This window comes from Dasypus novemcinctus, chromosome 7 (genome assembly GCF_030445035.2).
Source record: "Dasypus novemcinctus isolate mDasNov1 chromosome 7, mDasNov1.1.hap2, whole genome shotgun sequence".
Classification (NCBI taxonomy): domain Eukaryota; kingdom Metazoa; phylum Chordata; class Mammalia; order Cingulata; family Dasypodidae; genus Dasypus; species Dasypus novemcinctus.
This window is the reverse complement of record NC_080679.1, coordinates 74,335,471-74,354,232: the sequence shown is the minus strand read 5'-3', so window position 1 is coordinate 74,354,232 and position 18,762 is coordinate 74,335,471. Positions and strand designations below refer to the sequence as shown.

Below are 18,762 nucleotides of genomic sequence, written 5' to 3'. Positions count from 1 at the left end.
ATACTGAACATGTTAAAAGTCCTGGTAAACTTAATTAATTTTCTATAAAAGAATGGCTCTCCTAAGTACTGTCTTTGTTTGCCATATGCTTTTCTTGTTGTTGCCTATATTATCTTTGTGAGTTTATGTGTAGGGCAGTTCCTCTCTTCGTACCTCTCCTAGCTGTTCTAAACATAACCACTGCTGTGGGAACTAGGGTTGGCAGTTTATACCCAAACCCAGCAGGTCTACCATAATCTCTCCGTAGAGTTAACCAACAGCATAAAAGAACTTAAGAAGAATGCTGTTTCCCATCAACTTTGGGAGGGTGCAGCCTCTGAAGGCACTTGGCCTTTCTCACTCTTGAGGTCTAGTATGTCTTGAATGGCCCCCTTTTTGGGTCCACCTACCACCATCTCTTTATCCTTTTAATAGGAATATTTAATAGGAATATCCTTTTAAAAGGAATTCAAAATTCTAATCAGGTTTATTTCTTACAGAATCAACACCTTATTAGTTATGCTGGAATTCCATCCAGTTCCAACTAGGGTGCCATACTGGTCTTCCCTGAACCACAATAGAAGAGAAGAGGTTTAAGGCCTGTCAGGCAGAGGCTACTGTCCTAATCAAGAGGAAGTAACTACAGAATAATGACCATTGCCCCCCAGACACCCCCTTAATAATATCTTAAAAAGTTGACTTTAATGTGTAATATCTAAAAACAACAGCTTGGTCCCCTATTTGTGTATCAGTGCCAAACATGCAATCTACAAATTACTTAAAAACAGCATGGATCTAAATCATTCACATTTTTCCATTCTTTCATAAACATTTTAAGGATGACATTTCTACCATACACTCTACTTTTTTTTACACAAAAGCCTTGGCCTATTAGCAGTATATGCACATTTCTACGTAAGTCAGCTCTGATATGTTCCTTGGGTAAAACCAATAAAGTTGGTTACTTTTATTTTTGTTGGAACTGCCAATAAAAAACATTTCAGAAGACACTGGCTCCGTTCATCACGAAAAAATACTTAAGAAGGCTAGTATCTTTTCCCCAAAATGAAAAGGAAATCTGAAACAAAAATAACAAGAAAAAAAATAGGAAGAAAAATACATTATTGATGTAAATTAAATACCAGAACACCAAGGTAAGATAATACAGTAGAAAGAACATATAGTAGCTGTGAAGGCTGGAGCTAGTTTTCTTCCTTACCCATTTGTCAGCATACTAACAAGATTATTCTGAGAATTATATAAAGTAATATATCTAAAAACACCCAAAACAGTATCTGACACAGTAAAAGCACACAGGAGATTCCTTCCTTTTGTCCTTCAACACTTAAGAAGTAATTAAAGAAAAATTCAACTTTTTGTAGGGCTTCCAATCTCTCACTGCAATAAGCACCAAGTACCAATTAGTCCGCAACTATCTAGTTTTTCATGGATAATGGAAAATTCTAAACATTAAGTAGTTTAAAGTAATGTCTTATATAAACCTTTCTTCGTACTTCAAACATCTGCTTTTCAAATATGCCCCATCTTGAAGGATAAAGCTGTGTTTAAGATAAAACAAAATGTGGTAGACTAAAATTTGAGAGATTGGGATAAAATTTGGGGGACATTATCTGACTAGAAAAGATACTGTCAATTCATACTTTGTCTCCTCCCACCTAGTTTCAAAATACACAGAAATGACAAAGTAAAAATTAAAATTACAAAGACAGAAGTTCTCTAAAACAGCATCCATTTCTCAGTGGGCAAGAGATGACAGAAATACAAGCAATGGATAGGCCTCTGGGCTGTACGTTCCAAGAATAACGAGGATTTTGCTCCTAAGGGATATCAGGCACTAAAAAGTACCACACATGAGGAGGGGCAGAGAGTCATACTGACTACTTAAATGGGTAGGAGAAGGACTTCTTTTGGTTTTTGTGTGTTGTTTTAGGAGGTACCAGGGATTGAAACCAGGACCTCATATATGGGAAGCAGGCCCTCAAACCACTGAGCTACACCCGCACCCTAGGGCTTCTTTTGTTACAGGGGAGCTGAAAAAAAAAAAAAAGTCAAAGAAATTCTAAAGCCCAGTTAAAAATGTGCCTTCTCATTTTTTGGAAATGTTATATTAATTCCATACTTGCCAAATATAAAAATGTAAACCGATGATGTTAAAGTTTTAATCATTTCATCTGGCCATACTAGACCTGAAACAGTTGCTCTCCCTTCTAGCCAATTAAAAAAATACATCAATGAGTAGTTTTCCTATTATCTGATAGTCGATAGTCCCAAAATGAAAACTTCCAGGTTATTACTAAAAATGCTGTGTTCTATCTAGCATTTTTATTCTTATTCACTTCAATATTTATTTATTTCAAATTAGAACAAAATTCTAATTAAATGGCTCTCTTCTTTGCCACCACTCAATAAACTAAATTACCTGTTTAGGAAAAAAAAATTTTTTAAATAGAAAAAAATTTTCAAAAAGAAAAGATGCTGAATATGCTAAAAAATAAATAGAATTGCCACTTTTAAAACTTCACTTTGTATTTGACTCATATAATGTTTCTATTTTGGAAATATCTGACTTTACTTAAGCCTTTGGTATTTTATACCAATCTAATTTCAGAACCAACATAAATCCATAAACTTATAAATAAATTATCTTAAGATGTTTCTCTAACATTTATAGGAACTCTATTACTGAATAACTTTGTGCAAGCTTTAAGAAATTGGTTTTCAAAAACTATCAGTTCTGGCTTCAGAAGAATGTCACTCAACCAGTGGTTCCCAAACTCTTTGTTCTCAAGACTCCTTTTAGGGAAAGGGATGTGGCTCAACCAACTGGACTTATCTCTACCATACAGGAGGTTCAGGGATCAATGCCCAGAGCCTCCTAGTGAAGGCAAGGTGGCCCATGCGGCAAGCTGGCCGATGCAGAGTCGGCCCACGCTGGAATGCCGCCCCATGCATGGGTGCCCTCCTGGGTGAGAAAGCTGCCCAGCTCAGGAATGCCGCCCAGTGTGGGAAAGCCACCCCACACGGAAATGCCAGCCAATGCTGAGAGCTGGCGCAGCAAGATGACACAACGAAAGACACAGAGGAGAGAAAGTAAGAAGACATAGCAGAACAGAGAGTTGAGGTGGTGCAAGAGAGTAATCACCTTTCTCCCACTCCAGAAGGTCCCAGATGTGTTACCAGAGCCGCCTAATGAGAATACAAGCAGACACAGAGAGCAGACAAAAAGGGAACGGGGTGGGGGTGGGGGGGAGAATAAATAGATTAAAAAAAAAAAAAAAGACTCCTTTTAAACTTTTAGGGCGTCAGACTTGGCCTAGTGGTTAGGGCGTCCGTCTACCACACGGGAGGTCCGCAGTTCAAACCCTGGGCCTCCTTGACCCATGTGGAGCTGGCCCATGTGCAGTGCTGATGCGCACAAGGAGTGCCGTCCCACTGGGGAGCCCCACGCGCAAGGAGTGTGCCCCATAAAGAGAGCCGTCCAGCGAGAAACAGTGCAGCCTGCCCAGGAACGGCGCCGCACACGACGGCGCTACACATGGAGAGCTGACACAAGATGACTCAACAAAAAGAAACACAGATTCCCGTTCCGCTGACAACAGAAGCAGACAGGGACGACGCAGCAAATAGACACAGAGAACAGACAACCTGGGTGGGGGGAAAGGGGAGAGAAATAAATAAATAAATCTTTTTTTTTTTTTTATAAATAAACTTTTAAATATTACTGAACAAAGGATTTTTGTTCATATAGATTATATATATTGGTATTTCCCATATTAGAAAATATAACAAACTTTAATTTATTAATCATTTAAAAGCAATAAATTACTTATTAACAAAAATTACCATTTTATGATAAACTGTTTTTCAAAATCAAAAAAAAATTTTTTAATGACGAGTGGCCATTTTTGCAAATCCTTTTTTTAATATCTTAGTTGAAAGATGACAGATGAGTCTCACATCTGCTTATGCATTCAACCTGTTGCATAATATGGTTTGGGTTGAAGTATATGAAGAATATCTAGTCTCACAAATATATGTAGTTGAAAAAGGGAGGAGTAATTTAATAAGCCTTTTCAGCCAACTGTGGATATTGTTCTTCAATACTACATCAACTTCAACAAGTGGCGATTTCTTAAAGGTTAGTTGCAATGTGGACTCTGAAATCAATAAACTTTCTGTACTCTGTTACTGGTCTATGTCACACTTTGGATTTTTTATCCATGTATGATTACTTAATATAATGTGTTGACCATTTAAAAAACAGCATGTTTCATTATAATATATTTTTTTAAATCCTCTATTAATATCACCACCCATTTCATAAAAGTATTTAAGTATGAAGTTATTAAGCTCAAGGTAATAGACTCAAGTTTTCCAAAATTTTAATTTTCACTTGAAAACCTACATGACTGGCAGCAAATATTGTCAGCGTCCATTAAGTGACAAGCTCATTCTGTTCATGGGTTAGAGAAAACATCTTTCATTTAATACAAACTTTGAGTCTTAACCATAGTTTGTCAGTTGTTCTTTCAAGGACAAACAATGTTTCATCAAAACAGCATGTTCAGTTTGCAACTCATACAAGCGGTCAACAGGAAAAAAAGGTGATTGTCAAAGACAATTATCTTATTTCTGTAAGCAGGGTACTTTATTAAAAAGCATGCTTCCCATTTAATCAAAAAAAGAGTAAAGAGGCAGGCAGTGAGAAATACAGATCAAAACCACAATAAGCCACCATTTCACACTCACTACGATGGCTATAATCAAAAAGATGGACAGCAACAACTGTTGGTGAAAATGTAGAGAAACTGTAGAACGGTACAGTCACTTTGGAAAATAGTTTGGCAGGTCCTCACAAAGTCAGAGTTACCACATGACCCGGCAATTCCACTCTTACGTGTATGCCCAAGAGATATTAAAAAGTATGTCCCACCAAAATGTTCACAGCAGCATTAATTCATGATAGCCCAAAAGAGGAACCAACTCAAACATCCTTCAACTGTTGAATGGGTAAATTAATGTGGTATATCCATACAATGGAATATTTTTCAACCATTAAAAAGAATGACATACCTCTACATACTACAAAATGGATAAAACTTAAAAACATTTAGCTAAATGGAAGAGGCCAGACAAAAGGCCACAAACTGTATGATCCCATTAATATGAAATCATAGTAGTATAGTCCAAATTATCCAGAGAAAGTAAATTAGTGGTTGCCAAAGGCTGGGACGAAGGGGAATGGGGTAGTGACGGCTAATGTTGCAGGGTTTCCTTTGGGTGGGGAGGTGATGAAAATGAATTAAAATTAGATGATGGTGATGGCTGCACAACTCTGTGACTATACTAAAACCCACTAAATTGTATACTTCAAAAGGGTAAATTTTCTAGTATTTGAACTATATCTTAAAGCTGTTATTCAAAAAAAAAAAAAAGACATGCAGCATTCAAAGGTCAAGATTTAGTAAAAATAACCTTTTACTGGTTCATCAAGGATACACATCAGTGAAACTAGCATTTTTTAAACTGCAAGAGCACAGTCACAAAGAATACAAAGACTACTAGTACAGACTAATGCAATTTCTTGATTCGTGCTAAGACACCAGCAGTTTTACCTACCACCACTTTCGCACCATTAGTGCAAACATTAATAAAGTGAAAAAAGCAAATAAATTATTATTACCGTGAAAACAGTTCTGACATCAAGAACCTCTGAGAGGATCAAAGGGATCCCCAATTTGACATCTGCTGCTCTGAACTCTAGCTTAAGAAGGCTCGAAAGTAATTAAAAGATTTCCAAATCCAGATCTGAAGCTCTGGGACAATTCAAATTATCTAAACATATAGCTCAATTTTCTCAAAAGAAAAAAAAAATCTTTAAAGGGTGATGGGAGTTATTTCAATAAATTAAACTCAAGTGCTCCAATTTAAAAGTTTAGAGTCACTGACTTAGTGGAGTCAGTGACTCTAAACTCCACAAAAACCTAAATACTAAGTAGAATAGTGAAAGCAATGACATTCAGGAATTCATGTACAACAAAATATTCAATAAAATATTATCTAGATGAATACCACTACTAGGATAATAATGACATTACATCTTTTCAAACTGTATTACTTAATTCTTGCAAACAGGAGACTTTTGAAATTTCTACCCATACTATCAATATTTCTGGCATGACTAAGTTTAATAACTACACACGAAGAAGAATAAACTACTACAGAATCAAAGAATTATAGGTGTGGAAGAAACTCTTAGAAATAGTTACTGTGCCCAAAAACCCCATTTTACATGAGGAGGAAAATGAGGTCATAAGAGGAAAAATGACTTGGCCAAAATCACACATCTAGCTAGTGGCTAAGACAGCATAGGGAGATCCTTACTCTCAGTACCATGTTTTCAGTATGCCATCTTGATTTCCAAACCAAATAAAATACAGTAAATGTTTCACATATATCACACCCAGGCCAACCAAGACACCGTGTCAAATAAATATTTTGTAATGCTGGGCAATACTAATGAAATGTGAACACAAATATAAAATTGATGGGGAGATGGAAACTGCAAATGTAATTGCTGTAATAGAGAAATGAGACTTTAACCTCAAAATTTACAAACTTTCAATAGAGAACAAGTTGGAAAAAATTTGTCCACTTCCATAAAAACAGAGAAATCTATCATCACTTCTAAAAACAGCCAAATGCAGATTAACATTTAAAAATAAAAATTTCCCTACAAATTAACCACTGAGAACTTATCTATGGTGTGACATGACTTATGTCTCACAATTTGTGTTTTTATAACAAATATGTTAAAACAGACATACCTGCAGGACTGTCAGCATTTTCTCCTGGATGTAGCTGTATACCAGTAGAATCTATAGAATTCACTGTAACTGTCTGTAGATTTGGCAACTGACCAGTGCTTAGACTAACTGGAGTTGAAGTCAAGGCTCCACCTGCTGCAACTTGACCAAGTGTGAGTGTCTGAACAGGTGTCAAAGTTATTTGTTGGGCAGCAGTATTCTGTATTTGCAAATTCTGCAAGTTCTGGACTCCTTGTACTTGAAATGTTTGCCAAGTTATCTGTCCAGAAGGGGTCACTGTCTGTGCCTGAATTAAAAAGGTTCCAGGATTCAGGTGCAACTGAAGATTTTGCAAAGCCTGTTGTGATATATTTTGACCACTGGCTTGCACACCATGGATTGTCTGTGGTGTAATACCTTGCACAATTTGGGCTTGACTGGTTGGCTGCTGAGACTCTTGAAGTTGTAGATGTTGTACAACAGGCTGTGCCGTAGAAACCTGAATATTCTGAGCCTGTGTCTCCTCTGAAACAGGCGACTGGATATAATTTCCCTGAAGATCTGAAGAATGCACTTGTCCACTAGAAGTGGTCAAGTTATTTGTATTTTGTTGTAATATACCTGTACTATCTATGGTTACAGGCAACTGTGATGAAGAGGACGTTGGCACAAATAAATCTGTATCAGTATTTGTTTCATTAATATCAGGAGAAACCCGCTCACCAGTCCTTTCTGAATTGTCTGAACTATCCATTGCTTGTCCTGTGTTTATCAAATGTCCATCGGCATTAATGCCTGCAGTCATTGTCTGAGAACTGCCCGAGAGTCCCAAAGAATCTAGATCGACACTATTGATTGGTACAAAGGTAATATTTCCTGGCAGACCAAGAGGCACATTAGCAACAACTTGGGTTTGGCCAGGAAAAGATGAACCACCAATTGCAACTCCCTGAACCTGGACTTGACCAGTCTGTGGTATAAGATTCTGGATATTAGCAGGAGGTGTTCCAGAGGCAAGTAAGGTTTGATTAGAGCCAGGAATGATCTGAATTTGACCACTTTCTTGATTTATACCCCCATTATCTGAAGAGCCCGTAAAACCAATCTGTACCTGCTGACCATCTGCTGACTGAATCTGTGGTATTACTTGATATTGAACATTAGACACTGTACCATTTGATGAATCTGATCCTGGTGCAACAGAAAATATTTGTTGATTCTGCAAATTCTGAAGGGGAAGGACATACTGCCCACTCGTAGTAGCAGCACTTGGGATCTGTACTAGATTACCAGCTTCATCTTTTATAGTTGTAGGTGTGGCTGACAAAACCTCCCATCGGTTTGGTGCTCCTCCTAACTGTGCAGAAGCCAAATCACCTGTCTGGAGGAAGAAAACAAAAACAGTTACGTGATATACTATTGGTGTATTTAAATGAATCTTAAAAGAAACCTCTAAATATTGGAATAAATCCTACCACCTGAAAATAAAAAGTATCTTAATAACACAGGATTTCAATTGCAGAAGCAGTAATTTATAAACTACATTATCACTTCCAGTTGTGTTAGTTATTGCAAAGCTAACCCATATAAATCTTATTTGGCCTGGGAAGGGGGACGGATCTCAACCAGAACAGTCTGTGTACAATCAGAAACCAATCTTTTAATCTCTCACAGATGATTTCCAATGCTTTTCGGTTAAAAATAAATAAAAGTAGAGATAGCTATTAAAGATTATGGAAGCACTCAAACTAAATGTATACCTCAATTACAGGGAAGAGTTCAAAAAGCAATACAGCCCAGTAAAATACAGCATTAAATTAAGTGCATTGTATTTGCATATAAAAAAGAATCTTTATTAGTGCAGTGTTATCTAGTCAACCAAATTACAAAATAAATTATATGTAAATGCTATAAACTTTAAATCTAATCATGAAAACTAATTTACTCTACGAGTAAACTCATAGATAAGGCTATTCCATTAGCAAGCCACCAAAGACCCTTTACTTTTCCCACAAACTACTAGAAAAAATGAGAATTTAAAATAATTTCATAAGGAAATGTTTTCGTCCTATGAGATCACACAGCAAAGTAGCCACATCTGAGAGGTTTTTCTAGAATCTAAAGGCTAGAGAATAGTCTGTGACTTTACCTACTATTCTACTTTAAGTTTGCGGCAAAATGCCAGAAGTATTACCTGATAGAATCTCAGGTACCACCCCAATATTTTATGGATTAGACCAGGTAGGAAAGCAGAAAGCAATGAAAGTATACATGCTGATATCAAAAAGGTAATTTTTAAAATGGAAATCATAGCAGTAATATTCAGTATTTGTGTTTTTCTTTTACATGCCAAGTACTGTAGTAGCAGTTTATAAGATTACAATATTTACTCCTTACAAAAATTCATGAGGTAGTTGCTATTAAGTCTCATCTCAAAGATGAGAAAACCGAGGACAAGATCACACAGATAGCAAATGAAATGGCCAAGACAGGATATAAAACTAGGACAAGTCTGATTCCAGAATCCAGACTATCGGCCACTAAACCGTACTTGTTTCCCACTAAGAAAGGGATGAAATACATGGGGAATGATATCCTATATGAATGAGACCACATCAAAATAAAGCCAACACTATCCCACTTCCTTCTAGACCTATCTATGATTACCTGTAACTCATATAAACTAGACAATGAGAATGTCAGCACATCTAGCCCAGAATTTTGAACCTAGGATCCATGATGAGGACTCAAGGAATCTGAGAATACTTTAAAATAGCATACCAACTTTTAGGGGGCATGCAATTTGAGAGAAGATGACCTACAGTTTCCTTATACTCTCAAAGGGGTCTGGGACATTAAAAGTAGTTAAGCCAAACACTGGTCCCCCAACATTAACTATTCCATAAATTTAAGCAAATACTATGGAAACAAAAGATATTGAAAGTTTCTTAAAGAAATTCATTGCCTTGTTTTCATGTAGACCCATGGTTGAAAAGTATATATATATCAACTGATACACCAGTTTAATGACTCAATTTAAACATCTGAACATTATCTGCCAAGGTTAAACAAACATGAGTAAGCCCATGGAAATACATAATCCCTATCTTCAAATAGTTCACAATTTATCTACGCAGACACGCACGTGCTAATACAAAGTGAAAAGTGATGTATATCACCATCCCAAAATCCTCAAGACTGGGGAGTGAACAATGGACTAAAGTAGACTTATTTTTCTATTATAGACATCATTATTCTGGCAATGGAAGAAATTTTATCATTGATGTGAAGGTGGTGGCCACTAGAGATTTTGTGGGAGAGAGAAGAATGGGTGAAGCATGGGGGCATTTTTGGGACATTGGAATTGTCCTGCATGACACTGCAATGACGGATACAGGCCATTATACATTTTGACATAACCTATAAAACTGTGTGAGGCAGAGTACAAACCATAATGTAATCTATAGTCCATGGTACCAAAGCTTTAATGTGTGTTCATCAATTGTGGCAGATGTGCCACACTAATGAAAGATGCTGTTGGTGTGGAAAAGTGGGGGAGGGGGGCATGTGGGAATCCCTTTTATTTTTAACATAAAATTTACACAATCTAACGTTTCTTTGAATATAGAAAGTTTTAAAGAATTTTTTTTTTTAAGCGATGTACACCAGCCATATGATCAAAACACTATGTGGAAACATAGAATAATAGGGGGGGAAAAATACTTCTCAGAAGACATATTTGAAATACTCTGAGAAAATAGAAGATTTCACTGTGGGCAGTTAGAAAATAATGATAGACAAACAGAGGTGTTGATAAAGGTATATAAACAATATAGTTACATACAAAAAGAAACCCTAAAGAATAGTAAGTAGTTTGCAATTCAAGAGAGGATCCAGAAAAGGCTCAAATTCATAGAGTAATGTGGAACATGACCAGACATCTTTATCAGGGACTGAAAATGGCTTCATAGATCCTATTAAGGAGTTTGGACTTTATCCTGCAGATAGTGAATGAAAGCTATAAAAGGTCTTTGAGCAAGTGAGTGGTGTAATCAGATCTGTATTTCATAAAGATAACCTAAGGTCCAATAAAAAGGAGATTACAAGGTAGAAGAAACTAAAGGCAGAGAAACTGTAAGACCCAAAAGAAATATGTCTAGACCAGATCTTATTTTAAAATAGTGATGTGCCTTTTAAATAAAAACACTGAAATTATAAAATCAAGCACCAGATTTTAAAGTCACGTATCATTCTTCAACTTCTGGTATAGAAATTACAAGCTTAAGCCACCTTTCCCAACACTACAGTAACAATTCACGTTTCATTTCAGTCTCTTGACATTTTAATATACTTAAGTCTATACTTTATACTAAAACCTGTCTAAAATCCAATCTGTTTTACGAAGATACTGGAAAATGAACTTACTAAAGTACTAGAGAATCAACTGTTGAACTTTCTCTGACCAGATTTAAATTTACAATTACTCAACTTATAACAAAGAGTACAGTACCTCAAACACAAACTAATTTTACAATACTAGCATTTTGTTCCTTTTTCTCCCTTTAAAAAAAAAAAAAAGCCTGGGAACAGTGTAACTCAGTGGTTGAATGCCTGCTTCCCATGTACAAGGTTCTGGTTCAATCCCCGGTACCTCCTTAAAAGAAAAGAAAAAAAGGTCAAATTTATGATATCCCAGAAGATTTTTATAAAACAGTAATAAAGACAGATTAAATATTCAACCTTCAGTAATCAGCTTTCTAATGAAGAGATTCCTTGAAAATACAACTTCTCAAATGACAAATCTGAGTAAACACTGTCCAAGTCATTCCCTCTCCAGAAGCTAAACAAAAATCAATCCTTTTTTCCTAGCAATGAGGCCATTAACTGAAGGAAAATCCCCAAACTTAGGACAAAATTATAAATACTGAACAAAGCATTTATAAAATTATCTATAAAGCAAAAGCTTGGAAAAAAACCAGGAAATTATTTTAAGAAAAAAACTTGGGCAAGGAAAACGATTCCTTTTATACCTTAAATTTTCAATTTTTAAAATTGCTATATATTAGATTTCTTAAATGTAACTTAAAAACCACTGAATCAGAAAACTATGAGACTTTCATGATTTAAGCTGAAACTATGCAGGGGGAGAGGAGGGGTGGGGTGCGTTAAGTATGTTATATTGGAAAGGAACTCAACTGACTTCTACACGTAGCTAGAATGGTGTGTGGCTTGGAGCAAGTCTCAACGTCTTCATGTTGAAAATGGAGGAAAATATCACCTTATGGGCTCATTTTTTAAATATCAAAAGAAAGTTTTAAGCTTTATAAACTGTAAAGCACTATGCAATCCTAGGTAGTACTATTAGCACGAAGATCATGGTAACAGTTGAAAAACATCCATCAAGTAAATGCCTAGTACAATTCCTGGCACAAAATAAGATAAGTACTTACTTAATGAATAGTTTTAAAATGTTTTTAAATAATTGCAATAATATGATAAAACAGATCAATAAAACTGACTTTGAGGCATTAGGGCCTTCTTATAAGAAACACTAAATCAATTTTTAACCTATTTATTTCCATAATCCCAAACTGAATAAACCCCAAATATTTTGAATTGCAAAGCCTACCTATTAAGCCAATTTGTAAAAGAAATTCATCAGCACCATACCACCAAAAGAAATAAACTACATTAAATACCAAATGAAAAAGGGATAAATTAGAAAACTAAAAAGAAAAAGAGGAAGAAGTCAAAAATGTTTGAAGCTAGGTTATTGGAACACTACAAAAACAAAGAAAGGTACATAAATCAGGCAAGAACTAATATTTTATTTTATTTTATTACTGTAAGAATGGTTTGCTACATAAGCCTAGAAACAAAAGGTTGCAAGCATGATAACCCTGTGTATAAGCAAAAAGAAAAATCCACCTGTTTCAGTACCCAATAGTCTTCCTGGACTAACAACGCCCCCCCCCAGAAAAAAAAACCCACACATTAAGTTGGTATTACTATAAAAAGTGGTAACTGAAGGCATTCTAAGTCTCCCTGTACATATATATTACACACAGTCACGTTAAAAAGAACCCTGGGGTAGCACAAGCAGTTGCTGTAGCAATTCTCTGCAAGGGCATTCGCCATTATTGGTGAGGGGAAAGGAGTTGGGAGAAAAGAAAAAGAGGCTATCTTCTCAAATAATACCTGTGGAAAAAGGAAAAAGTTCACACGACTTCCTACACAGTATTCGGAAATGATTATTAACTTCTCAGTTTCCGCAAACAACTTTTTGAAAGACAGCATCGGGCAAAGAAAGTATAACTGAAAACAAGAACAAGTGTGAAGCTAAGGTGGAAATAAGCTAAGAACCAAGCTTAGGCAAACACTCAAGTTTCTTAAAATGTTCAAGAAATACTAATAGAATTCAAAGAGTCTTCAAATAAAAACAGCCAACGAATTAGTCACAATGATAGTGTACATCTTCAAGTAATGACATTTTTTTAAATAAGCTAATACTTACGTAAAGGTCTACTTTTTCTACTTTCTGATTTATTACTAAAATTAATCACACAATTTTTAGTAAGAAAAGTACAAAGGAAACTTGCTACCAAACCAATGAGGGGTGTCCATGTTGTGGGACCATATTATAGGTAAAACTGTGATTAGACCCTCTGCAGTCTTACATAGAGTAAACGAAGACTCTTAGACTCCAAGATGAATCCATATTATAACAAATTCCAAATCCCAAATTGGGGTTAAAGCTAATCTCTGGGGCAGCCAACTGGCTTTTCAAGGTCCTTTTAGTCTTCAAATCCCAAACTAGGTTGGCATAAAGTTGAATTCTATGTGTATATTTCCACTTGATTATGAACACAATACTAAATGCAATGTGGTGTCCTGAACTGGATCCTGGAATAGAAAAAGGGCGTTAGTGGAAAACCTGGTAAAATCCAAATAAAGTCTATAATTTAGTTAATAATATCATACCAATATTAATTTCCCCGTTTTGACAAATGTACTATGGCTATGTTAACATTAAGGGGAAGCTGGGTGAAGGGTACAAAGGAGCTCTCAGTAGCACCTCTGCAACTTAACTGTAAATCTAAAATCCTTCCAAAACAAAAAGGTTATTTTTAAAAAACACAACTACAGAAAAGCTCACTATAAACCTCTCATGATTCCCAGTAATTTGAGTAATTAAGAGATTATCTAAGCATATTTTCAAATGGGAAAAAAAAAAGCACCTAAATTTATACCACTTTAATTTCCTGAGATGTTAATGTCTGAAAACACTTTTGAACTAGGAAACCAATTTCTCTATTTGCTAAGACAAACATTTCCAAGTCAGTCTTACCAATTTTATTCAAAAGTGAAAATTTTAAATGCACATAATCCCAAACATATAAAGAAAAAACTGTTTGGACTGATTCTAGTTTATGTTCATCTGGCGGGAAATGTGTCAGTAGTGATTTGGCAGCCCAGAACAGTTACCTTAGGGTTGAGTGAGGCAAAGGTATGGAAACAACTTCCCTACAAGTAGATGGCCACAGGTGGCTATGGTGAGACACAGGATTCCATTCCCAGGGCTAAGATTCACATATATATGTACATACCCATATTTTTCACACAAAACTTCCTCCTTCACTTTTGCTCCTCCCCCATCCCTCCCTCCATCTGTGCGCTGATAACTAAACCTGGGAAGCTTCAACTTTGAGAAATATTTTGTTCCATTTTTAAATACAAAAACGTGTAAGTACAAGTAATCTACTTTGCAATTTTACTTATGCAGTGGTTTTCTAGGATAACAATTGATCTGTTTTTGCATTGTGGGACTGGAGGACTACAGTTCATAAAATAAAGTTTACCATTTTTAAATTAACATTTCCTCTCTCACAAATGTAATTTTATGCTTTTACATTTTATTAATCGGTTTACAAAAGCAACATATCTAAAACCATACTTTTAAGGCCTTACAACTGTTCACCTGTTAAGCAGGCACTAAAATTACAAATATAATATTTAACACGACTTAAGTTTAGTATAACACAGCTTAACTTGTATTGCCTTTGCTGCAGAATATACCAAATGTCCAACCAACTTTGTTACCTACAATAACCAATCCAAACATTACTATACAATCAATTCTTATAATCCACCTAAGTAAAGAAAAAATGAATGGGTTTCAAAAGTTTTAATAGGCGGGCACATCTACCCGTTAAACTAATCGAACAATTCAAACAAATATGAAATTCACAATAAACAGCCTAACGACTGTTTCTAGCTAATCTGTATTTAACCCTTTTATCACACTGGCCTGTTCCTCCCTTTGCAACAGACACTCTAAAAACACTACAAAAAGAATCCCATCACATCCTACAAGACATAAAAAAATTAAAATACAGCTTTGCCAAATAAACTCAACTCTTAAGTATCTCATGTATTAGCATACACGTAAACACAATTCCTTACATGTACTTTTTGGTTGAAACATTGGCATTCACATTCAATTTCAAAAGCCAAATACCTAGATGAATTCAACTGTCCCTAAGTAAATGTTTCACTTAATCCATTCATTAAAAAATTATTGCAAATTTTAGTCGTCTGCAAAACCCAAAACACAACAATGTTGAATAGCCACTAAAACGCTCTCAAAAAGGGTTCACTCTTGCATACAATAGGGTAATTCAAAGAGTAAGCCTCCATTCTAGTATTTCTGGTGGACTTAAGCACTGAATAATAAGCTCTAATAACTTCCAACAGAAAAAGATCCAGGTTCAAAAAAACTAAAAACTCGCGTCTGTAGTTGATACTATGGCCGATAGGCCGTGCTTGAAAATGTTGTAGTGTTCAGAGAAGTTGTTTTCAGCACTAATATGAATTGCTCAAACATCCATTTTGGAGTCCTCCACCCCCGCCCTCTCAGGCTTCATTTTGTAGTGAATTTTGAGCGAGGTGCCGCGGTGACAATTTAGAGAAGGCCTGAGCTGGTTTCGGATCTAAACCGACAGGCGAAAGGGCTGAAAAGGGCGCCCCGACAACACGATGCGCCTGCCCGGGAGAGCCCCGGGCGCGGAGAAGGCCTTTTGGGCGGGCGCGCCGCAGGCCCGGGATGGCGGGCGCAGGGCCTCGCCGGGGCGGGCCGCGCGCGCGGGACTTACCGCTCCCGCTGCGGCGGCGGGGGCCCCGGCTGCGGCGGCAGCCTCCTCCTCGTCGTCGCCCGGCGATGGCGGCCCTATCTTGCTGCAGGTAGCGGCCAGCAGAGCGAGCGGTGACGGCTGAGTGTCCTACCCCCGGTGGGCGGGTTCAGAGAGAGAGACAGGGGAGGGGGTGGCGGTTAGGGCCCGGCCGCCGCTCGCACAGGAAGTGCGCCTCGGTCCTCGCAGGCTGCGCCCGGGCGAGCGCCAGCCCGCGCTCCCGCTCCCCTCCGCGACCCGGGCCCGCGTCCTGCGGCTCGCACGCACCAGCACCAGCGTCCGCGGGAAGGCGGGCGGCGGGCCTCCACCTTCCGCCCGGAACCCAGCCCCGGGAGGCTGCACTCCCTCGCGCGCGCACACACACGCACACACACACACAAAAAGGCGCCGGGCGGGGGGAGCGCGGGCGGGGTCGGGAGCGTTGGCGCCTCCGGCGGGCAGCTCCCGGGGCGGGGGGAGGGGAGGAGGGAGGCGAGGAGGGAGGGGAGAGGCGAGGGGAGGAGAAAGCGGCGCGAGGGGGGAGCCGGGCCGGGACTCCGCCGCTCCTCACCTGGGCCGCCGCCGCCGCCACCGCGCCGTTTCCGTGCTGCTGCTGCTGCTGCAGATACTCGCCGTGGCCGCCGCCACCGCTGTCCACGTCCAAGGCAGCCATTTCCTCTTGTTTCACGGGCTTTTCGGGAGCTGCAGGCACAGCGCGGGGGGAGGGGGAGGAAGGGGGGAGGAGAGGGAGGGGGCCCACGGGCCGAGGCGAAATTACTCCCAAAGCCCGGGCCGAGTCCCCTTCCCCTCCCCCACCCGCCCCCCGGCGGCGGCGGCGGCGGCTCCCTCCTCCCCTCCTGCTGCTGCCCCCGCCCGCCGCTGTAACCCTCCTCCTCCTCCTCTTTCCCTCCTCCTCCTCCTCCTCCCCGCGCTGCCCCTGCCCCCTCTCCTCTCCTCCCCTTTCCCTTCGCGCCGCTCGCTCTCACTCGCGCTCGCTCCTCTCGCACCGTCAGTCACACACGCCCGCCCGCCGTCTGCGTCCGCACACAGGGGGATGCGCTCCCGGCGGGCCGCCCGCCCGGGGGCCCAGCGGGGAGATGGCGTGGCTGGGGCTTAAGGGGTGGACGGTAGCTGGCGGGAAGGGAAGGGAGGCGGAGGGGAGTGCGGCTTTCTGTCTCTCACAGACACTCGGTCGCACACAGGGAGCCGGGAGCCGGCGGCGGCGGCCCCGAGCTGTGGTCGGCGGCAGCGGCGGCAACAGTAGAGGTTGCTGTCTCGGCTTTACGTACCGGTCATAGTGTGTTTAGGGCACCTCAGGCGGGGCTCCCCGCCGCCTTACACATGGTGAGGAGCGAAGGCGGCGGCGGCGGGAGAGGATGCGGGAAGCGGCGGTGGACACGGCCGGAGCGGTCCGGGGATTTTTTTTCCTATTTTGATTGACTGTGCGGGAAACACAAAAGGTGGAGCCTCCAGCCCAAAAGGGGGGAAGAGGGTGACAGCCCGCCCGGAAGTCCCGCCCCTCTTCATCCCGTTCATTTGCCGCCACGCTTTCCGTCGAGTGTGCTCATTGGCCTGGGAACCCGTCCGTCTCTCGGGCAGGCGGCGCGCTTCCTGTTTGCCCCCCGGGTGGAAGTGGAGAGACAATGAGAGGCCGAGGAGGTGTAGGTTTCCGACAGCGGCTACGGCTCGCCCGTTACCCCGCTGTGCTCGCCTCGCTCGCCGGCTGCCGCTGCCAGGCCGGAGGCGCAAGCCTCTTCCACCTCGCAGGCGCTCGGAACAGGCCCCGCCAAGTTTTGGGGGAGCTGAGCATGGGAGGGAATCTGTCCCCGGTGGCTCCAGCTCCGCTCGACGCTTCATCCTGGCGGCAACCGCGGCCAGATCTCCCCAGGGCCTCGCGCTCTCGGAGCTGCCGCTTCCCTACGCTGCCAAGAGGCCGCCGCCGCTCAGCCCCGGGGCTGCTGCTGCTGCGTCCGCTGCTACTGAGCAAACCAGACCCGCCCCACGAGCCCGGGGGGAGGGAGCTGGTATTGGGGGAGACACCCCCTCCGAGGCTGGAGGAGGATTTCTCTTGTACACTTGCAGTTGTCGGATTTACAGCCTGAGCCATCTCGTTCCCATCCTTCGCCCCGAGCTCCCAGACTCCCACTTTCACATACCCTGGAGATAGGCATTTAAAACAAAAACATCCTGTCCCTGCACACAACTTTAATTCTGGCCAGTGCACCAAACCAGAGCTTTCACTTCATGTGTAGTGTGTTACATATGCAATGGGGCAGAATCCTAAAAAAAAAAAAACAAAATCCAGTCACATCATTTTGCTGCGCAAACATATTCCCCACGTCTTAATTCTTTTGGTACCAAATCAAATATATCTCTTGAAGAAACCCATCAATGATTACCAACACTTTAAATAGTGAATCTCAGCGAAGTACATTTTTTTCTGAGAACATTTTAATTATACTTTAATTTAAAATCTCGTCTCATTGGGTTAGCCTAACCCTCCTTCGGTCATTGGCATCCTTAATATCTTTCTATCATTCTCAAGGGAAATGCTTTTTTTTTTTTTTTCCAACTAAGACATTCCTGCCTGTTACCTTTGGATCTAGTTGCTTAAAAGAAGAGGTTAAATGAAAGTTGGAAACGCTGTTCTTAATACCCTTTTATAAGAAATCTGTCTTAAGCAGTGTTCCAGTTACTGTGATTATTATATTTTTATATTTTGTCTGATAAGTTGTGCTGGGGGATGGGAGGATGCCTTGGGAGACTACTGGGTTGTGAAGTCCAGGCAC

The 18,762-nt window shown here is 40.2% G+C and overlaps 1 protein-coding gene and 1 long non-coding RNA gene across 3 annotated transcripts in view; one reads left to right on the top strand and one right to left on the bottom strand.

Annotated features, from left to right (window-relative positions):
• SP3 (Sp3 transcription factor) overlaps positions 1-17,963 on the bottom strand; it is a 59,525-nt gene extending 41,562 nt beyond the window's left edge. Inside the window, exons 1-4 of the mRNA XM_058300633.2 lie at positions 17,263-17,963; positions 16,545-16,675; positions 15,959-16,084; positions 6,828-8,187 (exon numbers count right to left, since the gene is read on the bottom strand). Of these exons, the coding sequence (XP_058156616.1) occupies positions 6,828-8,187; positions 15,959-16,084; positions 16,545-16,675; positions 17,263-17,269 (1,624 nt within the window). The 5' untranslated portion in view covers positions 17,270-17,963. The remainder of the gene's footprint in view (positions 1-6,827; positions 8,188-15,958; positions 16,085-16,544; positions 16,676-17,262) is intronic.
• Positions 16,532-18,762, top strand: part of LOC139439314 (uncharacterized) — an 86,772-nt gene continuing 84,541 nt past the window's right edge. For both annotated transcript variants that reach the window (XR_011649257.1, XR_011649256.1), the window contains exon 1: positions 16,532-16,638. This is a non-coding gene — a long non-coding RNA (uncharacterized lncRNA). The remainder of the gene's footprint in view (positions 16,639-18,762) is intronic.